The sequence below is a fragment of the Dama dama genome, chromosome 33 (assembly GCF_033118175.1).
Source record: "Dama dama isolate Ldn47 chromosome 33, ASM3311817v1, whole genome shotgun sequence".
Lineage (NCBI taxonomy): Eukaryota > Metazoa > Chordata > Mammalia > Artiodactyla > Cervidae > Dama > Dama dama.
In genome coordinates this window covers 18,037,331-18,062,698 of record NC_083713.1, presented here as the reverse complement: position 1 = coordinate 18,062,698, position 25,368 = coordinate 18,037,331, and the positions used below count along the sequence as shown (strand labels likewise).

Here is a 25,368-nt window from a genome sequence, read left to right as displayed (position 1 = left end):
TATTTAGAAACATTGCCGTTTTCAGAGATCTGATGGTAAATTCCTTCTGCAACTGTTAAAGATGGCACCAATATCATGATTAAGTCTCTAGAACACCTCAAAAAGAGGACTAAACTGTTTTTCTCTGTTGCTACTCCTCTGTGCAACAGAATTAATTTCTTCCTACAAAGCGGGGATAGAAAAAATTAAAAAGAATGCTGAGTGAAAATATAAATATACTTAGGATAATATCTCAGTTTTCTGCTAAAGTATATAAGCCATTTTATTAAATGGAGTGGAACATATAACTGAAACATACACTGAGCATCCTTAATGGTGTTTATGAATAAAGACACAACAAGCTTTTATCAGAAATATTATTTCAGGAACTATACTGCCATAATTACACTCAAAAGGAAATTTTAAAAATTGTAAATTTTCAATATCTTAAAATCAAGAATTGGACAAGGAGCTATACTACTTCAGTTTTGACCAAAAGAAAGATATATATAACAACAAAAAAAAAGCAAAAACTGTGTCTTAGAGTAGGCAGGATTTAATATATCATCTTCATTGTGGAAGGGTAATTTCTCTAGATATAACATTCTGGGTTGACTATTTTAAATGTTTACCATCTGATTCCATCGTTTTATTGTTTTGGTCTACCTTACTGCTTTTTGAAGACTGTTTTTCTCAACTGGCTGCTTTTAAGATTTTCTCTTTTATATTTGGCCATCAGAAGCATTGCTATCGTAAGTCTAAACACAATTTTCCTTTTTCTCCTTTTGGTTTTCTTGTTTCTGTCTAGGGGTTTGTTAAGTGCCTTATATCAATGTCATCTGTTTTTTAATCCTTGATCATTATCTCTTCCATTTTCTCCCTCTTCTACTTCTGGGACTCCAATTACCCTTATTTTACACATTTTTTACTGTATCTCAGTTGTCAGTTATTCTCTGTTCTGTTTTTTCCATTCTTTTTTTTTTTTCCTTTGTGTACTTTAGTTTCGATAACTCTACTGAGCCGTCTCCTGTTTCATTAACTTATTTGTATCTTCTGCTAGATTCAACATGCCCTTAATCCATTGGATTTTAAATTGAGATCTTATCTGTTGAAATTCATGAAGTTGCTTCTTTTCATGGATTCTATGTTAAAATTATTTATCTTTAAATCTATTTTGTCCCCTTCTATTTTCATTGAATGTATTAATCATAGTCTTAGATTGTGAACTTCAATATGTGAATCACCTATGAGTTGGCTTCTACATTCTCATATTCTCTTAGTTATTATTCTCTTTTTTAATCTAGTAATTTTTATTGAATACTGGACATTTGTATTTAAGAAATTTAGAGGCTCCAAGATGTTTAAAAATATTTTTTAACATGTTCAAAGTATTCATCTTTTTCTCTTCTAGGCAGATAGAGTAGCAGACTGATCACTTAATCCAATCATAAACTAAGCTGAGGCCAGATTTTAGGTTTGGTTCAGCTCAATTTTCCTATGTTTTCTGTTGGTTCTTGTCTTTTCAACCAGAAGTCTGCAGGTCTTTGGCTCTTCGGAATTTATGTTCTATGTTTAAGAGGTTTTTGAATTATTTACTCACTATGCTTTTTAACTTCAAAATCTCTCATATGTTTTAAGGGGAAGACAAATTGTATGCTTGAAGTCCCCCAAGTCTTCAATTTTGTTAGTCTCACATAGTTGCCAAAATATCCTCTAGATTTTCTGTTCTCCTGCAGTGGCACTTTGTCGTCGTTGCTTTAGTTGCTAAGTTGTGTCTGACTGGATGATCCTATGGACTGTAGCCCACCACGCTCATGGGATCTCCCAGGCAAGAATACTGGAGTGGGTTGCCATTTCCTTTTCCAGGAGATCTTCCCGACCCAGGGATCAAATCCTCATCTCCTGCCTGGCAGGAGGTCTCTTCACCACTGAGCCACCTGGGAAGCCTGCAGTTGCACTTTGCCAGGGATCAAATATGACTTGTCAGCTTCTCATTCTGAAATGTTTCTGATCTCCATAGTTTTCTTTGGTTCTGCAGGTCTTGTTGCCTTCTATAATTTATCTTGCTTTTCTAATTTTGGTAAGTTAAATCACTGGCCTGCCATGAACTGGCTCATATGACCCCAAGCAAAACGTCACATTTAATATTAAGACAATTTTCACCCCACCCCACCCCCCCCGCCCCGGCCCCATTCCTTGTTTCCTTTCCTAGTTCTGTAACTATCCCATGTAATTTCTACCCAGTCAGTCTTTTAGTAATCATTTCCTCACAGCTCAGGCTCTCAGTGGTCATGTGCTTGGTCTTAATGCTTGGTTTTATGAAAGCTGATCATCATCACCTATTCATATGACCCTGTGAGTTTATACCGTACCTTGAAATCCTAATTCTAGTCTTTAGGACTAAACTGCCTCTCAGAATCCCACTCCATCTGCTGACTACTGTTTCAGTTTAGTCTTTTGGATGCAAAATTGCTACTTCTACCACTCACTACTGACTCTTTAAGTCTTTGCTTGTGCATATGTTGACTCTTAACAGCATCTTGTGACTAACGGCTCAGATGCCACCCTTACCTGGTTCTCTGATGGGAGTATCATATCCTAGCATTCACTGATCTCATAGTCAATTTAAATTATTTTATTCTTCTAGACCCTTGCCAAAATAAATAATAGTATTGCTTCACTTAGTAATATCTGGCCACTTCTCATCCATAAACCAGTACTTACATATTTTTTCAATAAAGTAGTATATAAATCAACTGCAAAGTTAAGAGAAAATTTAAAAGAAAAGCATCTTAATATTGAAGATTCTTTTCCACTTTATTTATCAATTTGGGTATGCTTTACATGCCTATCTTGGAGCTCAAGGACATACCTGACTGCAATCTATACCAAACTGTATTATAGTAGCCAAACATGTTTTCTTGACTAAAAGGAAGAAAATTAAAAACATTCTGAATGTTTCAGAGATGCTTCCCATAGAGAAGGAAGTATATTCTGCTTTTAAACAAAAATAAGACCATAACTAAAGCTTTTCATAATCCAGTAAAACATGAGGTCAGATGTGAAAATAAAGCTATCTTTGCCTGAATACTTTGAATTTTACTGAGTAAATTGATGAGGAAAGATGCAGCATTTGTTTCAAGCACTAGCTCAAATGGATAGAAAAATAAATGGAGAAAGAGTATGTGCATGATTGAGACTTAAGTTTCCAATGTTATTAATAATTTTTGTGCAAAATGTGTTAATAATGTCTCCTGAAGGAAGAAAGAATAATTTAGACACTGTCTAGAATATAAAGGCTGTTTACTTTCTTGTTAAAACTTATAGTGTTTACTTTCTTGTTAGTAGATTAAGGGAAATGAAGAGGTGAAGAGTCAACCTCTAGTAATAGTAATGATGGCAACTGGAATACTGTGGTTTAATGAGGGACTTTTTTCAGTGCAGAGATTGCTGTATTAGTTGCTAAGTCGTCTGGCTCTTTAGCAACCCCATGGACTAGAGCCCACCAGGCTCCTCCGCCCATGTGATTTCCTAGGCAAGAATACTACAATGGCTACCATTTCCTTCTCCAGGGGATCTTCCCAACCTGAGGATTGAACCTGAATCTCCTGCCTTGGCAGGTGAACTCTTTACCACTGAGCCACCAGGGAAGCCCTCATGGCAGAGCTATCTGATTGCAGCCATGACATTAAAAGACGCTTACTCCTTGGAAGGAAAGTTATGACCAACCTAGATAGAGTATTAAAAAGCAGAGACATTACTTTGCCAACAAAGGTCCATCTAGTCAAGGCTATGGTTTTTCCAGTAGTCATGTATGGATGTAAGAGTTCGACTATAAAGAAAGCTGAGCACCAAAGAATTGATGCTTTTGAACTGTGGTGTTGGAGAAGACTCCTGAGAGTCCCTTGGACTGCAAGGAGACCCAACCAGTCCATCCTAAAGGAGATCAGTCCTGGGTGTTCATTGGAAGGACTGATGTTGAAGCTGAAACTCCAATACTTTGGCCACCTGATGCAAAGACCTGACTCATTAGAAAAGACCCTGATGCTGGGAAAGATTGAGGGCAGGAGGAGAAGGGGATGACAGAGGATGAGATGGTTGGATGGCATCACCGACACAATGGACATGGGTTTGGGTGGACTCCGGGAGTTGGTGATGGACAGGGAGGCCTGGCATGCTGCGGTTCATGGGGTTGTGAAGAGTTGGACATGACTGAGCAACTGAACTGAACTGATAAGGGAAAATGGTAATATTCCTAAGGGTTAGTCCTCAGGTTTTTGGGTTTTTTTTTTTTTTGACAACTAAATATCACAGCCACAATAGCTGTAGTATTTCCACTGTTGGACACTTTAAAAATAAAAATCAGTCAACAAATTATCATCCATGCTTCTTAAACTTCACCACAGTACAATCGCTCAGTGGTGTCCGACCCTTTGTGACTCCATGGACATGTCAGGCTTCCCTGTCCTTCACCATCTCCTGGGGCTTGCTCAAACTCATGTCCATTGAGTCGGTGATGCCATTCAACCATCTCATCCTCTGCTGTCCCCTTCTTCTCCTGCCTTCAATCTTTCCCAGCATCAGGGTCTTTTCCAATGAGTCAGCTCTTCACATCAGGTGGCCAAAGTACTGGATTAATTAGAACAGCTGCCAAATGAGTGAACTAGGAAAAAAGTAATACATATGAATCTTAAATAAAATGTTTCCTTTTTTTTTTTTTTTTGATACTTCCCCCAAATTCAAAATAGGGAAGAAATAGAAGTTAGTTTGGAATCATGCATAACAAGCTTTTCTTTACTGTTTTTCCCATCTCATTTAACTGTAGTACAATAATAAAATCATGAAACTGACTTTCTTACAAATTGTGTTTATAGTTTATGCTATTTTTATCTTGTGTAGATTCCTGCTACTACAACTTAGAAATGGATTTATTGCATGACCATAAAGATCTCCCTCTTGCTACAGCTTTATAGTGATACTCACCCCTTTCTCTCCCATGATCCCCAATCCCTAGCAACAACTAATCTGTTCTCTATCTCTACAATTCTGTCATTTAAGAATAGTACATAAATTGAATCATACAGTCTATGACCTTTTGAAACTGATTTTTTTCACTCCACATACTGCACATATATCATATATAATTTGGTCATTTTGATTTTTTATCCACTGTGCCCATCTCTGTCTTTGAATTACTATGTTTAGGTCAGTTAAATTTAATGTAATTATTCATAAATTAGGGCTTAGTTTTTATTTTCTGTCTTCTCTTCATTTTTTCTTTTTTATATCTTTCTGTAATTTAGTGATTTTTGAGTGTATATCTCAGTAAAGATTTTTTTAGTGATTGCTCTACTATATACAAACAATTTATCACAGTTTCCTCGTGCCAATATTTTAAAAGCTTTAGTGAATAGAAACTATTTCTCTTTAAGTCTCTCCTTTCTCTAATTTAAAATATGATTTTCTTAAGTATTTTGTCTACACACACTGAGAAGAATATCAGGTGATGTTCTTTTCAGTTACATTACCTACTGTCCAATAATAACTATCTGGGGTTCTTCAAATCACATATAGAATTCTGACAGTAATAACAAAAATATTTTCGGGGTAATTTGTGTTTGTATTTAGTATTTTTACTTTTTTTCCCTCTAAGTTTTTGTTGATAATTTTTAAAGAAGAGTTTTGGATTTACAGGAAAATTGAAGAGGGGTCCTCTAATATTAACATCTTACATTAGTCATGAAAGTATAACACAGTTATAATTAACAACCCAATATTAATATAGTATTATTAACTGAAGTTCAAAATTTTTTAGACTTCCTTAAGTTTCTAACCCAATTCCTCTTTTCAGTTCTAGGTTGTCATCCAGGATACTCCATTATATTTAGTTATCAAGTCTCGTAGGCTCTTCTTGGCTATGACAGTCTCTGAGATTTCCCTTATTTTTATGACTATATTAGAGTAGAGAAACAGAATCAATAGAAAGAGATTTATTATGAGGGGTTGCTTAAATGATTATAGAGGCTGAGAAGTCTCATAATCTATCATCTGCAAGTTAGAGTCTCAGAAAGCCAATAGTATAGCTCCAGTCCAAATCTGATGGCCTAAGAACTAGAGAGCTCAATAATGTAAGTTCTAGTTCATGTCCAAATTTCCAATGGACTCAAACCAGGACTCAAGCCATCAGCTTCCCTGTTCTCAGGTTTTCATATTTGGATTTAGTTTTTCTTTTTCTTCTAGTTCCTTCGGTCATAAAGTTAGGTTGTTGATTTGAAATCTTTCTCGATTTTAGTGATCAGTTAGAGCTATACATTTTCCTCTTATCCCTGCTATCACTGTGTCCCTTAAGTTATGGTACGTTGTGTTTATGATTTCTTCTTTGATTTACTGGTTGTTTAAAAGTGTGTTGTTTAGCAATAAATGCTGAAGAGGGTGTGGAGAAGAGGGAACCCTCTTACACTGTTGGTGGGAATGCAATCTAGTACAGCCACTATGGAGAACAGTGTGGAGATTCCTTAAAAAACTGGAAATAGAACTGCTATATGACCCAGCAATACCACTCCTGGGCATACACACTAAGGAAACCAGATCTGAAAGAGACACGTGCACCCCAATGTTCATCACAGCACTGTTTATAATAGCCAGGACTTGGAAGCAACCTAGATGCCCATCAGCAGACGAATGGATAAGGAAGCTGTGGTGCATATACACCATGGAATATTACTCAGCCGTTAAAAAGAATTCATTTGAATCAGTTCTAATGAGATGGACGAAACTGGAGCCCATTATGCAGAGTGAAGTAAGCCAGAAAGATAAAGACCAATACAGTATACTAACACATATATATGGAATTTAAAAAGATGGTAACGATAATCCAATATGCAAAACAGAAAAAGAGACACAGGTGTACAGAACAGACTTTGGGACTCTGTGGGAGAAGGCAAGGGTGGGATGATCTGAGAGAACAGCATTGAAACGAGTATACTATCAAGGGTGAAAGAGACCACCAGCCCAGGTTGAATGCATGAGACAAGTGCTCAGGACTGGTGCACTGGGAAGACCCAGAGGGATGGGATGGAGAGGGAGGCAGGAGGGGGGATTGGGATGGGGAACACATGTAAATCCATGGCTGATTCATGTCAATGTATGGCAAAAACCACTACAATATTGTAAAGTAATTAGCCTCCAACTAATAAAAATAAATTTTAAAAAAAGTGTGTTGTTTAATTTCTATAAATTTGTGAATTTCCAGTTTTATCACTGTTACTGATTTCTAACTTCATCTCATTGTGGCTGGAGAAGTCACTTTAGGATACAGTTATTAAGGCTTAATCTGTGGCCTTACAAATGGTCTGGGAAGTCCAGGTGGCTCAGTGGTAACGAATCCCCCTGCCATTGCAGGTGATGTGAGTTTGGTCCCTGGGTCAGAAAGATTCCCCTGGAGAAGAAAATGGCAACCCACTCTAGTATTCTTGCCTGGGAAATCCCATGAATGGAGTAGCCTGGCAGGCTACAGTCCATGGATCACAAACAGTTGGACATGACTTAGCAACTAAATAACAACACATGGTCTATCCTGGAAAAAGGTCCCATGTTCACTTGAGAAGACTATGTATGCAATTGTAATTGGTAGAATCTTTTGTATATATCCATTAGATTTAGTCATTATGCTGTTTAAATCTTATGTTTCTCTATATCTTCTTCCTAGTTTCTCTACCCATTACTGAGAGTAAGGTATTGAAGTTTCCAACTATTACTGAAGAACAATCTATTTGTCCTTTTAATTCTGTCAGTTTTGCCTCAGATGCTTTGATGGTCTGCTGTATACATATAAATATATATTATATATTATTATATACATTATATTATTATATATATAGTTATATATAAATATATATATTTTATATGTATATAAAAGATATAAAAATGTTTATAACTTTCACATCTTTTTTCTGTATCTTTTCTTAGTATATAATGCCCTTCTTTGTCTCTCATAACTGTTTTGTTTACTTGAAATCTATTTTGTCTGATATAAGTATAGTCAGCCTGATCTCTATGGATTTCTATTTGCATATAATTTTTTTTCTATTCTTTGACTTTTATCTTATTTATATATTTGGATCTAAAGTGGGTCTCTTGTAGGCAGCAAAGAGTTGGATCATATATACTCATCTAGTTTATTACTCTTGGTCTTTTGGAGATTTTAATCTATTTACATTTAAAGCAGTTAATAATAAGGAAAGACTTCCTCCTGTATTTTTGCTGTGTGTTACCTATATGCCTTATGATTTTTCTGTCCCTTATTTCCTTAATTATCTTTTTATGTTTAATTTTTTATAGTGAACTGTTTATATTTCCTTTTCATTTCCTTTTGCATACATTCTATAGCTGTTTTCTTTGTAGCTATGATGGAGATTAAATTTAGAGTCCTAAAGTTACAATACTTTAATTTGAATTTACACTAGCTTAAATTCAACACAAACATACAAACACTTTCTTTTTTTACAGCTCTGTCCCCACCCCTTTTGGTTATTGAGATCACAAAATTACATCCTTATACACTATGTGCCCCAAAACATAAACTAATAATTCTTTAAATTCACCAGTGTCTTAAATTACCTAGAGAGCAAACTGTAGAATTACAAACCAAAGTTACAATTATACTAGCTTTTTGACTTTCTTTGATGAATATCTCATTCATATACAAATCCTGGCATCAGTCTTTCAGCTTTGGGACTAATTTATAAGTGAGGAAGAGTCAACTGGGTCTAGAAGCCAAGAGGCAGAATCCATGCAAAGCAGGTGAGGAGACGGGAAAGAAACCCCGCCCAGAATGTCCCCCCTCTGTGGAAGGGAAGTATGTGAACACCTTTTTCTCCTCTCTCCACTTCATCACAACTCTTTCTTTCACAGACTATTTGGAAGTTGCCCTAGAAGTGTCATAGAAATATTTCTGACAAAGTGACTGATTCTTTCCAGGAGCATATAGGAAAGAGAGGGCTGCCTCTCTCAGAGTCAGGACTGGGCTCAGTGGAAAAGTAGGTTTGTTCTGCTTATAGGTGAACAAGGAAAATTGACAGAGGCTACGACTGAGTGACTGAACTGAACTGAACAGTCAATACACAGTACTGCAAAATCCATGAGGAGAGGTTATTTGCGCCTTAACACTGTGATGTTCATGATGCCAACAGCTGGTCTGAGGCATTTCCCTGGTCCTCCTTCTGGATTGCTGGTGGGCAATTTGGGATTTCAGTGTGGTTATTTTTTTATTGCCTTTTTTAAACCTTTGGGAGAGGGTTATCTCAGAAGGCAACTGTTTCTTTCTGCATCTCGCTTCCCTCTCAGCCACTAGACTAAGTCATCGATATTGTATAAGCATGAGAAAATGATTAATTCATTCTGTTCCATGTTATTGAAAATTTAATGTGCATATTATAAGAAAACACATCTAAATTGCACCTACTTCTCTTGCAGAAATAGATGACAAGAAGGTGACCAACACACAAGCAGAAGTAAGTTTTCTTCTATTTTGTGTTAAATATATGTCCAATCCAATCAACTAAAAACACAACCAGCTCAATTTGATTGTGATACAAAATATGATATCAATATAACTGTGTTGTATAAACTATTTAATTTGCTTTTCCTGACTGGATAAACAGTAAAATGGTGTCATTAAATTGTGACCTCTACCTTTGATTCTCCACCTATGAAATACTAACCCCTGGAAAAACCTCTAAAATAAACTACTGATTTTAGAGTAAAGATATGGTATTGATAATTTCAGTTTAGTGACTGGTGGTTGCCTTGAGAACCCCATGAACAGTATGAAAAGACAAAAAGGTAGGACACTGAAAGATGAACTCCCCAGGTCGGTAGGTGCCCAATATGCTACTGGAAATTAGTGGAGAAATAACTCCAGAAAGAATGAAGGGATAGAGCCAAAGCAAAAACAATACCCAGTTGTGGATGTGACAGGTGATAGAAGCAAGGTCTGATGCTGTAAAGAGCAATATTGCAGAGGAACCTGGAATGTTAGGTCCATGAATCAAGGCAAATTGGAAGTGGTCAAACAGGAGATGACAAGAGTGAACGTCGACATTCTAGGAATCAGCGAACTAAGATGGACTGGAATGGGTGAATTTAACTCAAATGACCATTATATCTACTACTGTGGGCAGGAATCCCTTAGAAGACATGGAGTAGTCATCATGGTTAACAAGAGTCCGAAATGCAGTACTTGGATGCAATCTCAAAAACGACAGAATGATCTCTGTTTGTTTCCAAGGCAAACCATTCAATATCACAGTAATCCAAGCCTATGCCCCAACCAGTAACACTGAAGAAGCTGAGTTGAACGGTTCTTTGAAGACCTACAAGACCTTTTAGAACTAACACCCAAAAAAGATGTCCTTTTCATTATAGGGGACTGGAATGCAAAAGTAGATAGTCAAGAAACACCTGGAGTAACAGGCAAATTTGGCCTTGGAGTACTGAATGAAGCAGGGCAAACGCTAATAGAGTTTTGCCAAGAGAATGCACTGGTAAAAGCAAATACCCTCTTGCAACAACACAAGAGAAGACTCTACACATGGACATCACCAGATGGTCAACACTGAAATCAGATTGATTATATTCTTTGCAGCCAAAGATGGAGACGCTCTATACAGTCAGCAAAAACAAGACTGGGAGCTGACTGTGGCTCAGATCATGAACTCCTTATTGCCAAATTCAGACTTAAATTGAAGAAAGTAGAGAAAACCACTAGACCATTCAGGTATGACCTAAATCAAATCCCTATGACTATACAGTAGTAGTGAGAAATAGATTTAAGGGACTAGATCTGATAGACAGAGTGCCTGATGAACTATGGACAGAGGTTCGTGACACTGAATAGGAGACAGGGATCAAGACCATCCCCATGCAAAAGGAAAGCAAAAAGGCAAAAGGGTTGTCTGAGGAGGCCTTACAAATAGCTGTGAAAAGAAGAGAAGTGAAAAGCAAAGAAGAAAAGCAAAGATATTCCCATCTGAATGCAAGGAGAATAGCCAGGAGAGATAAAAAAAAAAAAAAGCCTTCCTCAGTGATCAATACAAAGAAATAGAGGAAAACAACAGAATGGGAAAGACTAGAGATCTCTTCAAGAAAATTAGAGATACCAACAGAACATTTCATGCAAAGATGGGCTCAATAAAGGACAGAAACAGTATGGACCTAACAGAAGCAGAAGATAATAAGAAGAGGTGGCAAGAATACACAGAAGAACTGTACAAAAAAGATCTTCACGACCCAGATAATCACAGTGGTGTGATCACTCACCTAGAGCCAGACATCCTGGAATGTGAAGCCAAGTGGACCTTAGAAAGCATCTCTACGAACATAGCTAGTGGATATGATGGAATTCCATTTGAGCTATTTCAAATCCTGAAAGATGATGCTGTGAAAGTCCTGCACTCAATATGCCAGCAAATTGTCCTCAGGACTGGAAAAGGTCAGTTTTCATTCCAATTTCAAAAAAAGGCAATCCCAAAGAATGCTCGCACAATTGCACTCATCTCACACGCTAGTAAAGTAATGCTCAAAATTCTCCAAGCCAGGCTTTAGCAATACGTGAACCGTGAACTTCCAGATGTTCAAGTTGGTTTCAGAAAAAGCAGAGGAACCAGAGATCAAATTGCCAACATCCACTGGATCATAGAAAAAGCAGGAGAGTTCCAGAAAAACATCTATTTCTGCTTTATTGACTATGCCAAAGTCTTTGACTGTGTGGATCACAATAAGCTGTGGAAAATTCTGAAAGAGATGGGAATACCAGACCACCTGACTTGTCTCTTGAGAAATCTGTATGCAGGTCAGGAAGCAACAGTTAGAACTGGACATGGAACAACAGACTGGTTCCAAATAGGAAAAGGAGTACTTCAAGGCTGTATATTGTCACCCTGCTTATTTAACTTATATGCAGAATACATCATGAGAAATGCTGGGCTGTAAGAAGCAGAAGCTGGAATCAAGATTGCTGGGAGAAATATCAATAACCTCAGATATGCAGACGACACCACCCTTATGGCAGAAAGTGAAGAGGATTTAAACAGCCTCTTGATGAAAGTGAAAGAGGAGAGTGAAAAAGTTGGCTTAAATCTCAACATTCAGAAAACTAAGATCATGGCATCTGGTCCCATCACTTCATGGGAAATAGATGGGGAGACAGTGGAAACAGTGTCAGACTTTATTTTTTTGGGCTCCAAAATCACTGCAGATGGTGACTGCAGCCATGAAATTAAAAGACACTTACTCCTTGGAAGGAAAATTATGACCAACCTAGATAGCATATTAAAAAGCAGAGACATTACTTTGCCAACAAAGGTCCATCTCAGTCAAGGCTATAGTCTTTCCAGTAGTCATGTATGGATGTGAGAGTTGGACAGTGAAGAAAGCTGAGCACCGAAGAATTGATGCTTTTGAATTGTGTTGTTGGAGAAGACTCTTGAGAGTCCCTTGGACTGCAAGGAGATCCAACCAGTCCATCCTAAGGAGATCAGTCCTGGGTGTTCATTAGAAGGACTGATGCTGAAGCTGAACTCCAATAATTTGGCCACCTGATGCGAAGAGCTGACTCATTGGAAAAGAGCCTGATGCTGGGAGGAATTGGGGGCAGGAGAAGAAGGGGACGACAGAGGATGAGATGGCTGGATGGCATCATCGACTTGATGGACATGAGTTTGAGTAAACTCCGGGAGTTGATGATGGACAGGGAAGCCTGGCATGCTGTGATTCATGGGGTCACGAAGAGTCAGACATGACTGAGTGACTGAACTGAACTGTACTGAAGTTGTGTGTGACCGTCACAGGTTGGGGCAGCCAGTGTTGGAATCCTGGAACAAGAAGGTGGAGGACAGACATCTCTTAAGGGTTCTCTGATGTGTGGAACCAAGAGCAGACCCTGAAGCCAGAGGCTCCACACACACATGCAGGAGTTCAGGTTGAAAATATGAACCAGGGAAGGCTAGCATAGCTGATAACAAAGGATATACAAAATACAAGAGAATGAGCAAATGTGTGTCCATAAATGGAATAAATATTGAATAGCATTCATGAGGACTTAGTAATCAATGGCCACATGAGTAGGCATACAGCAATGTGGAAAGAACAAAATACCAGAAAGTATCTCTCAAGATGTTTCTAAAAATTTAATGATATTGTAAACATGAAACAGTTTGAAAACTAAATTCTTACATAAAAATAGTTTTTATTACTTAATAAACTTTACTAAACAAACCAACTTTTATGTAGAATTAATTTTCTACTTCATCTTTGAATATGTATTTGGGAATAAATATATAATAAAACTGGAAGTGAATGCTTCTTAAAATCAACCAGATGTAACAGAATACAGTAGAGGTACAACAGAAGTCTCAGTCAACCACACATTTATACTAATGTAGAGCTGCCCTGCTTGCATCTGTGCATAATAGACATATCAAAACACTCTATTCTGGGGAAATTTGCTTGTACCATTTGCTTTGGTTGATATGGATTCAGTAGCTATTTGGTTGAATTTTTTAGTTTTTAAGAGATTGTTTTTGCATCCTCTAAATACCAGTATCTTGATGACTCCTTTGAGGGCAATTAAGCTTTAGTACGTGTGAGTAAAGATGCCTAAAGCTCTATTTACTGTGAAACAGTTTCCAGTATTTTTCAGACTCTGTACATTATGTTCTTTCTAATATGGATGGAAAGCCTAGAACAATCCTCAGAAAGTATCTTGCAATTATTTATACTCAAACTTTTTAAGCAAAAATAAATGCTCCAGACATGAAAACTCCAGCCTTTTCCACACTGAAATATAAGTAGATACACTATTAAAAAGGAGTTTTTGATATAACCTGATTGAAGTATAGACCACATATATATACTTTATTATCATGAATAATGGTTTATACATATATACATATCTATATCTATCTATATGTCTATCTCCATCTAAACTTTAAAACTTTGGCCCTGAAAAGTATTCCAATTTGTATCATTTTTAGTGCAAAAAATTCTTTTCCAATAAATTAATTCTGATCCAAAGTGCTTAAATAAGAGTGTTAAGTATCAGTTTTGTTATGAAAGATCTTTTGAACATATGAAGGAAAAGTACCTCAACACTGTAATTTCAAGTAAGTGGAGCTAATAGATTGAACACCTCAATTCCATAGGGTTATAGATTGGTATTACTTAACAAAGACTCTCATTAACCCTCCAGAACTATTAACAATCCTAAGGACAAATATAATTATACCTTGGTCATAGTTTTGGAGTGTATTTTGTCCTGGCATTTATGTTTGTCTTTAAAATACAAAGGATTAGTAGTAGTTTTCAAAGGGCTAATGGCATTGTACTTTTTATCCAAATATAAGACTTTGCCTTTTTTTCTTTATCCAGTCGCAGAATGCAACCCCTAAGCAAAGGAAGCAGAGCGTGTACACACCACCCACCATGAAAGGTACTGTCCAGGTACTGTTTCGGGTTCTTGTGAGTGCTAAGTTCATGGCTGACAGGCATTCTGCTCTCAGGCACCTTATACCTGCTTAAAAACTACATCTAATGTCACCTCTACAACTTGGTAACGTGACTTTCAGTTTAACCAAGAGTGAAACGGTTGAAGAAGGAATAACTAGATATGTCTCAAAATCTTAGTCTGGACATTCAGATTTTCCAGAATAATGACAAAAGCTTTCTTTTACCTTTTCTCGCATGTTTTCCTTACAGAGATTTTTCTAGAACCCCTAATTGCTCTTGCCGATGTTCGCAGATAATTATCTTTTTTTTCCCCCTAGGTGTAAGTAAAGTATTTCTTTAATTTTGGACAGATACAGTGTAAAGTGTTGCTTCATTGTCCTGTGTCAGAAGCAGCTCTAAGAAATCAAATCAAACAACTATTAGCTGTACATATAACAGCTGCTGAAATAACAACTAAGAAGGCTAGCTCAGATTCTGGCATTCTCCCAGAGTTTCTACCCCTCCCTTCCAAATTAGAACTGCTAAAAGAACATCTAAGTGTATCAGAATTTTGACCAACATCAATTTCAGGGGAGGCTTCTCTTTTTCCTCACACAAGAGTATCCCTGACCTGGGAGAGTGTGTCCCATCCACTAGCTCATGTTCCAGCCTGGCTCTTGGGCCGCTGGCCCAGGGGCTCATCATGCAGTTGTCCAACTTTGTTTCAACTACAAGAGAGGCCAGCTGAGCAGCTTACTCTGGAGTCTAGAGAGATGTCTAAATTGGGAGTGAAATTTTCCACTCTGTATTCTCTCTAGATCTGGGGCCTTTTCAGAGAGGTGGGATATAAATGGACACATTAATAGCTACTTTCCATAAACTTCCTTCCTGAGCAGCTATAAAATATCATGTTTGTTTGTTCATGAGACTACAGTAAATAATGCGATCAGCATTACAGTTCATTTCAGGGTAATTATTGAGGCTATCAGGCTTCCTTCTCTCAAGATCAGTGTAATCATTTTTGAAGATAGTTTGCCTATTGTAAGCTATCTTGTACTTTTAAGACACGACAGTTTTGGCATGAATGGGCCCCAATGAAAGATATATGTTCACTCATTTAATGATTTCCTCTGTTCTATTTTGGGTTAGTTTAACTAAATAAAGACTGTTCTCATGTCCTTAGGGAATAATAGCATTATTTTTAAAGGAAAATCTTAAAATCAAATCCCAAGGGCTCCTAGTTTTCATTATATTTAGCTCTCTAATATCATAAGAATGTGGGACCCTAACATTTAAGGAAATTAGTCATATTGTACATATTTTACACATATGATAATCATTTTTGGTCATGAGTTAAAAACTTCAGAAAGCACAGAAATTCCTTCATGAGGCTATTGGGGTATAGCTACTTAGGTCCTCATTTATTACCTATAAATACTTAGGAGAGTCTCCTGCTTCTGATAAAAGAGAAATCAGTGCACTTGTCCCTTTAGAGATAGAAATGAATATTTCAGGACAGAATTAAGCAATAGTAACATATGGTGCATTGTGAGCACATTAAGAAACTTCAATCATAAGAAAGATGAATTAGTATAGGAAATGTTACTGAAATGCAAAGTCAATAATACAATTGCTCTGAAATGTATAATTCTTCAAATTGCAGTGGAATATGCAACTGTTGAGTGTAAAAATATCTGCTGGGAGAGCAAAGTAGTACCAGGAGTGACTAATAGCTCTGAAAAAATTCACTCTGACCAAATGGCCAACTAGGGTTTTGTAAATGACCCAGTGAGTAGCTAGTTAGTAAAACAAAACAAACTAGCCAGATTCCTTCCTTCTCTCATACTAGGTTCTGAGGAGTTACTGGATACAGAGGCCAAAGTGACAGGAGAGAGATGCTACATCTCCCAAATGTCATTGCAATTAATGCCCAGATAGACTCATCTCCCAGGTCCTATATTCATTTATTTTCCCCCCTTCCAATTACTATGGTATTTATGGCCCCACCAGGTTTCTGGAAATAGAGACATGTCCAGGTTACCTCTTATGATGAAAGTTCTATATGAAAGTTCAGAGGTGGGCAGAGGTAAGAAATAGAGCAGAGAAAACCATTTTAAACAGGTATGCTGTCAGGAATGATAGACTAATGACCTCCATTTATATCTGCAGGCAGAATGTATCTCCTGAACCTCAGACTTTCTAACTAGCTACCAATTTTTTTCACTTGAATGAATGACACTTATTCAATGAAAGTTTCAATGAAACTTCTCAAATTTAACACATCCAAAACCAAACTCATTGGTTCTTTTTTGGGTTTTCCCCATCTCAATAAATCTTATGCAGCCATCGAAAACAAAAACCTTTGCATAATCCTTGACCACTCCCCATTACCAAACCATCATCTACTTGTGTTGGTGCTGATTTCAAGATGCACTCCTACTCTATTTTCTGTATTTTCCATTGCCACTACCTTGTGTGACCACCATTATTTCTTGCCTTGGCTGCTGAAGTAGCCTACCTACTACTCTCCTGTTTCTGCTCCTGACCCTCTACAATCTAATCTCTACACACAAACCAGAGTAATTCCTCTAACTCACAAATGTGATCATGCTACCCCCTCGATCAAATCCTCAAAAGCTTCCTGTCACATTCAGAATACAATGAAAAATCCAATCATGGCTTACAACTCCCTGAATGAGCTGCACTGGTCTTTCTCCTTGATCTTGATCTCCTTTCACCTTGCCCCTGTTCACATTAGGGCTCAATGTCATGGACTTTTTCATTATTTATAAACACCTCAAACACACTTTCATATCAGAACATTTGTGCTTTCCACATTTTTTGCTTGAGAAACTCTTTACCCAGTGGCCTCACAGATGGCTCAGCTACGGTTCCCTCCTCAGAAAGGTCTTTCTTTCTCAATAACTGCCCCTCCTACCATTGCTATCTACATCCTTACAGCACTACCTCAATTTTTTCTATGGCCCTAATCAGTAGGTACCAATGAGATGTCTATAACAACAGTCTTGTTCATTTGATGTTCCCAGCATCTAGCACAGTTCCTGGAACTAAACAGGTGCTCAATAAAAACTTGTTGAATAACCATAATGAATTGGGGAATTCAGCCACATTGCCATCTGCTCAGAAGAGGATGTCCCTTAAACCTTGTCCTACTAATTGTCATACTTGTGACTCTGCTTCTGCTTCTCTTTGCTTCTCACTCTCTGGTTGATCCCCTTCACCCTCTTGGTAAGTTCTTACTTCTCCATATGCTTCTGTTTTTCTATTTTTGCTTTTCCCCACTTCCCTTCCATCTGGTCAAAGAGAAAATCTGATTTGGAAAATTAGTTACCATCAAGAATTATGCATCAATTTTCCTGGATTCTTAACAAAGGTTATCTCATGGACCACTGGAATGATTAAGTGATTGCCTCTGACTAAAACCTGATTCTTCCAACAATTAGTTTGTGGCCAAGATGGCAGCATCATAGGAAACAAACTTGGCAATGTAAACAGAAGAATCTGGATATGGTTTTCTTCCTTTAGAGATGTTTCATGATTAGATCGGAATATTGACTCTAAGAAAATAATAGCAGATTTAGCTCTTGGTCTTGCCACCTTTCTAGACACAACATTATAGTCATTCTAAGTTGTCAAGCTTAAAGAGAAACTGGTACAATTATCTAACAATGTATAGAATATCACTTCCATTTTTTCCCACTGCATCTAACCTCAGAGTATTAGATTGGCTATGTTCTTTTGAAGGTTCTATTAACAATATATTAGACTGGGTAATAGCCAGGTAATCAAAAGTTCCAGGTGATTTTGCTGTAGCAAGTCTAAAAACTGACCAGACTCCAGATATTCAATCACCTATGTAACATGTCTTTCTTATGTCACAGGAAGAAATCTTATGGAGATCAAATATCATGAGATCAAAATTAGCTTGTTAAAAACTATGTTTTGATCTCCACAGCAAGTCAATTTGTCCTTCAATATTCCCCTTCTCAGGGAGGTGCTTATTCCTGAGTTCTGGGAGTCTCTAATGACTCTCTCCCTCTCCTTCACTCTCTTCATTAGTGGGGCACCAGGTCTTGTGAAGTGCACCCCATTTGTATCTCTCCCAACCTTCGCCTCCTCTCCTTTATCGCCAATGCCACAATAACAATTCAAATCACTTTCATTTCTTGTATATAAAAGGTTACTCTCCATACAGTCTCTCATCTCTACTTCCCATTTGTTTTCTACACTGTAACCAAAGTAAAAGATGCTCACTTCTTAGAAGAAAAGCAATGACAAACCTAGACAGTTTATTAAAAAGCAGAGACATTACTTTGCCAACAAAGTTCTGTATAGTCAAAGCTATGGTTTTTCCAGTAGTCATGTATGAATGTGAGAGCTGGATAATAAAAAAATGGTTGAGTGCTGAAGAATTGATGCCCTCAAACTGTGGTGCTGTAGAAGACTCTTGAGAATCCCTTGAACTGCAAGGAGATTCAACCAGTTAATCCTAAAGGAAATGAACCCTGAATATTCATTGGAAGGACTGATGCTGAAGCTTAAGCTCCAGTACTTTGGCCACCTGATGCGAAAAGCCAACTCATTGGAAAAGACGCTGATGCTGGGAAAGACTGAAGGCAGGAGAAGGGGATGACAGAGGATGAGATGGTTGGATGGCATCACAGACTCAATGGACATGAATTTGAGCAAACTCTGGGAGATGATGAAGGATAGGGAAGCCTGGCATGCTGCAGTCTATGGGGTCGCAAAGAGTAGGACATGACTAAGTGACTGAACAATGACAACACCAACCAAAGTGAACTTTTAAAACGTGAATGTGGTTATGCCACTCCCTCGGTTAGAACTTTTCAATAGCTCCTCACCGTCCTTAGATAAAATTCTTATTCCAGAGCAAAGTTTAGAAAGCTTACTTCCCAATCTGTCTCTCCTTCCCTTACCCACTAGGTTCTAGCCATATTGGCATTCAGTCAGCTTCTAAATGCACCAAACTCTTTCCTGAAAAAGTTTATATAGATTCTTCGCTTCATATATAATATTCTCCTTTGCTTCCTTCTTGTCCTCATTCTTTATTTGGTTAGTTCTTACTTATCTGTCCTTAAAGGTCAGATCTTGAAAAGAGCTGTCCCTAACCATCATTCTAAATTATCTCTAGTGTAAACTATCTACACGAATCTGCTTGCAATACAGGAGACCCGGGTTCAATCCCTGGATCAGGAAGATACCCTGGAGAAGGAAATGGCTACCCACTCTAGCCTGGAGAATTATATGCACAGAGGAGCCTACCAGGCTCCATGGGGTTGCAGTCAGACATGAGTAACTAACACTTTTACCTTTTTTTTCCCATAAACTCTCTATTGATAGTTATACATTCTCTATAGTTCTCTTATTGCAAGTAATCACAGTGTTCATTTATTCGTCACGTGTCTGTCTCTCCAACTAGACCAGAAGTGATCTATATGGCAGCAGTGATGGTGTCTATTTTGTGCATTACCTTATCTGTAGGGCTTAACACAATGCTTGAGATATAGCAGTGCATATACATATACTTTCAAACATACATTTTTTAATGTATGCAATACTACTGTTAGTGAATGAATCATTTCCTTAGGACATTTAACATTCTGTCTGGTCTGTTAGAAAGATCATTTCTCTATTAAAGTTTATATTCATGGATTTTGGCTCTATATCTTGTTCCTACTTGTGATAAGTTTAAAAATGACAACTACCTGAATATTTCAAGATGTCTACCAGGTCCTTGCTTTGCATAATTTCTCTTTCCAGGTTAAAACATTTCAATGTCTATTATGCCTGTTCCTTCACATTCACTCTTGATGTCCTAATAAGCTTCAGCTTATACCATTCTAGAAGTGCATCATTTAAATCAACTTATTCTTAAGGTGTGATCATGGCTCAGACAGTAAGGAAACTGCCTGCAATGCAGGAGACCTGGTTTCAATCCCTGGAGAAGGGAATGGCTACCCACTCCAGTGTTCTTGCCTGGAGAATCCCATGGACAGAGGAACCTGGTGGGCTACAGGCCATAGGGTAGCAGAGTCAGACATGAATAACCAACTAACACTTTCACTTTCTGAGCAGAAAGGAGACTTCAATTATGCCTATCACCTCCTCCATCCCAGGTAATTTAATTCCATTACTGCAACTCAAAATGGTATTGGCTTTTTCTGGCAGCCATATACATTGGTGACAAACAGTGAACTTACCATAAATTCAAAACTTCAAAGCCGTTTTTTCATGTACTGCTTTAAAGCCATAGTATTTATAATGTATTCCTCATTTTACATCTTTTCTTAGCCAAAAAGCAAGACAGTGCTATCATACCAACTGAATTTCATTTTCTCAGAATCAGTTGTCACAGGAACATGTCATAATTTCATATCATGATTCCATCACCTGTTCTACTCTATTTTCTATTATCTCAATTGTTTTGTCATCCTCAGATTATATAAATTTTATTTTTGGTATTTTTATCTATATCTATAATAGACATCTCAAACAGAACAGGGCAAGGGAAAGTCTGTGGCACACTTATCTCTCTCTAGTTGACACTGATCCCCCTGAAGGCCACCATTCAACAAGTTATCAAATAGACTTCTTATGTCAAGATTACATCCCTTAAAACCAGAGGATATTATGAACACTCTCATTAGATAATTACTGATATATTTCAGATCTGGTGTGCTGACCATGTAAGTCATAAATTTGTAATGTATATTATGCATAAACTGACAAGCTTAAGTTTGCTTAGGAAACAGACTTACTTTTCCATTACCCTGTGTGTATAGTGCTTTATAATTATGTAAGTAGAAAGTTCTGAAGATTATCAGAAAAATGATAGCTGACTACTGAATACCCATATGACTTCTCTGGTGTTTACATGGTGGTCAGCCCTGTAATTTATAGAACAGTCAATTAAATTATTTTTGGATAGCTTGAATCATGTTTTCAAAAAGCAAAGTAGGTTTGAGGCAGGAAATGGCTGACACATTTCCACCCCCATTGTTTGTGTGTATGTGTGTGTGTTTTACTGGAAGGCAAATGCCTTCAACTGAAGACAGCAAAGCAAGTGCCATCGATTTAAAAGGAAACCTGAACATGAAACAAAAGCAACTAACTGAAAAACTGCTTTGTATAGCAGGTTTATTAGTATCATGTTCAGTTCAGTCACTCAGTCGCGTCCAACTCTTTGAGACCCCACGGACTGCAGCACGCCAGGCCTCCCTGTCCATCACCAACTCCCGGAGTTTACTCAAACTCATGTCCATCAAGTCGGCGATGCCATCCAACCATCTCCTCCTCTGTTGGCCCCTTCTCCTCCTGCCTTCAATCTTTCCCAGCATCAGGGTCTTTTCCAATGAGTCAGCTCTTCGCATCAGGTGGAGAAAGTATTGGAGTTTCAGCTTCAACATCAGTCTCTCCAATGAATATTCAGGACTGATTTCCTTTAGGATGGACTGGTTGGATCTCCTTGCAGTCCAAGGGACTCTCAAGAGTCTGCTCCAACCCCACAGTTCAAAAGCATCAATTCTTCAGTGCTCAGCTTTCTTTATAGTCCAACTCTCACATCCATACATGACTACTGGAAAAACCATAGCCTTGACTAGACGGTCCTTTGTTGGCAAAGTAATGTCTCTACTTTTTAATATGCTGTTTAGGTTGGTCAGGTTCGTCTAGGTTCATGAAGAGTATGAAAAGACCATTAGTATCATGAGATTGGTGCAAATGTAATTGCAGTTTTGCATTTGGCCCAGAAACTGCTAACAAGCGTACAGTGGTGGTTCAAGAAGTTTTCCAAAGGAGACGAGAGCCTTGAAGATGAGTGTAGTGGCCTGCCATTCTGAAGGTGACAACGGTCAACTGAGAGCAGTCATCAAAGCTAATCCTCTTAAAAACTGTATGAGAAATTGCTGAAAAACAGAATGTCAATCATTCTACAGTCATTCCGCATTTGCAGCAAATTGGAAATGTGAAACAGTTTGTAAGTGGGTGCCTCATGAGCTGACTGCAAACCAAAAAATTTGTCATTTTGAAGTGTCTTCTCTTACTCCACGCAACAACAAGCTATTATTCAACTGGATTGTGATGTGCAATGAAAAGTGAATTTTATACAACAACCAGCAACAACTAGCTTCAGTGGCTGAACTGAGAAAAAGCTCCAAAGCCCTTCCCAAAGAAAAACTTGCACCAAAAATAGGTCATGGCAACTGTTTGGTGGTCTGCTGCTGGTCTGATCCACTACAGCTTTCTGAATCCCAGTGAAACCATTACATTTGAGAAGTATGCTCAGTAACTCGATGAGATGCACTAAAAACTGCAATGCCTGAAACACTGGTCAACAGAAACGGTCCAATTCTTTTCCATGACAACCCCTGACCACAAGTCACACAACCATGGCTTCAAAAGTTGGATGAATTGGGCTACGAAGTTTTGCCTCATATTCACCTGACCTCTCACCTACCTACTACCACTTCTTCAAGCATCTCGACAATTTTCTGCAGGGAAAGCACTTCCACAACCAGCAGGAAGAAGAAAATGCTTTTGAAGAATTTGTCAAATCGTAAAGCATGGATTTTTATGCTACAGGAAGAATCAAACTTATTTCTCGTTGGCAAAAATGTGTTGAGTGTGATGATTCCTATTTTGATTAATAAAGATGTGTTATGAGCCTAGTTATAATAATTTAAAATCACGATCCAAAAGTGCAATTACTTTTGCACCAACCTAACACATTACCATTTTTAACATATAAGTAAGATTTTTCATGAACTTCTGAAAACATCTTCTTCCTCTCATTCTTCACAATGTCTTTAAGGGAAAAGCCTAGCTACTTCAGTGTCCAGAGATTGTTCTTCTAATATGTCCAGTAGATCTTCTCTGAATGCTTATGGTATTGTAACTCCTACATTTTTTTTTCTCCAAGGATCGTTGTGATCTTGATACTTTATCTCAATTTTGTCACTGTCTTTCATAATAGAGCAATAAATGCAAATAAGGAATAGCCCATGGAAGGCAATAAATCAAACTGGCCCAAGAAAAAGGCTAACACAGTTTTGGAGGATGACAGTGACAGTGATTTTGGAGGATGTTATGTACAGTGGCAAAGATGTGCCATGTGTCATTCAGTTCAGTTCTAGTTCAGTTACTCAGTCATGTCTGACACTCTGCAACCCCATGGACCGCAGCACACCAGGCTTCTCTGTCCATCACCAACTCCCAGAGTTTGCTCAAACTCATGTCCATAGAGTCAGTGATGTCATCCAACCATCTCATCCTCTGTCATCCCCTTCTCCTCCTGCCTTCAAACTTTCCCAGCATCAGGATCTTTTCTTTTCTTTTTTTTTTTTTTTAATTAGTTGGAGGCTAATTACTTCACAACATTTCAGTGGGTTTTGTCATACATTGATATGAATCAGCCATAGATTTACACGTATTCCCCATCCCGATCTCCCCTCCCACGTCCCTCTCCACCCGATTCCTCTGGGTCTTCCCAGTGCACCAGGCCCGATCTTTTCAAATGAGTCAGTTCTTCCCATCAGGTGGCCAAAGTATTAGAGTTTCAGCTTCAGCATCAGTCCTTCCAATGAATATTCAGGACTGATTTCCTTTAGGATTGACTGCTTGGATATCCTTGAAGTCTAAAGGGCTCTCAAGAGTCTTTTCCAACACCACAATGCAAAAGCATCAATTATTTGCCACTCAGCTTTCTTTATAGTCCAACTCTCACATCCATACATTACTACTAGAAAAACCATAGCTTTGACTAGACAGAACTTTGTTGGCAAAATAATGTTTCTGCTTTTTAATATGCATCTAGGTTGGTCATAGCTTTTCTTCCAAAGAACAAGCGTCTTTTAATTTCATGACTGCAGTCACCATCTGCAGTGATTTTGGAGCCCAAGAAAAAAAAGTCTGTAACTGTTTCTATTGTTTCCCCATCTATTTGCCATGAAGTGATGAGACCGGAGGCCATGATCTTAGTTTTCTGAATGTTGAGTTTTAAGACAACTTTTTCACTCTCCTCTTTCACTTTCATCAAGAGTTCTTTAATACTTTGCTTTCTGCCACAAGGGTGGTGTCATCTGCATATCTGAGGTTACTGATATTTCTCCTGGCATTCTTGATCCCAACTTGGGCTTCATCCATTCGGCATTTTGTATTATGTATTCAGCATATAAGTTAAATAATCAGGGTGACAATATACAGACTTGATGTACTCCTTTCCCAATTTGGAACCAGTCTGTTGTTCCATGTCCGGTTCTAACTGTTTCTTCTTGACTTGCATACAGGTTTCTCAGGAGACAAGTAAGGTGGTCTGGTATTCCCATCTCTTGAAGAATTTCCCACAGTTTGTTGTGATCCACACAGTCAAAGGCTTTGGAATAGTCAATAAAGCAGAAGTAGATTTTTGGGGGGAACTCTCTTGTTTTGTCTATGATCCAACAGATGTTGGCAATTTGATCTCTGGCCCCTCTGCCTTTTCTAAATCTAGCTTGAACATCTGGGAAGTTTACAGTTCACGTACTGTTGAAGCCTTGAAGAATTTTGAGCATTATTTTGCTAGCATATGAGATGACTGTATTGTGTGGTAGTTTGAGCATTCTTTGGCATTGCCTTTCTTTAGGACTGGAATGAAAATGGACCTTTTCCATTCCTGTGGCCACTGCTGAGTTTTCCAAATTTGCTGGCATATTGAGTGCAGCACTTTCACAGCATCATCTTTGAGAATTTGAAGTAGCTCAGTTGGAATTCTGTCTCTTCCACTAGCTCTTTTCATAGTGATGCTTCCTAAAGTCCACTTGACTTTGCATTCCAGGATGTCTGGCTCTAGGTGAGTGATCATGCCATCATGGTTATCTGGGTCATTAA

General features: G+C 37.9%; 1 protein-coding gene across 2 annotated transcripts in view; it reads left to right on the top strand.

Moving 5' to 3' along the window:
* The window catches only part of PPP1R1C (protein phosphatase 1 regulatory inhibitor subunit 1C), a 123,337-nt gene that overhangs the window by 46,516 nt on the left and 51,453 nt on the right, over positions 1–25,368 (top strand). For both annotated transcript variants that reach the window (XM_061135820.1, XM_061135819.1), the window contains exons 3-4: positions 9,454–9,491; positions 14,407–14,467. In XM_061135820.1, coding sequence (XP_060991803.1) covers positions 9,454–9,491; positions 14,407–14,467 — 99 coding nt within the window. The remainder of the gene's footprint in view (positions 1–9,453; positions 9,492–14,406; positions 14,468–25,368) is intronic.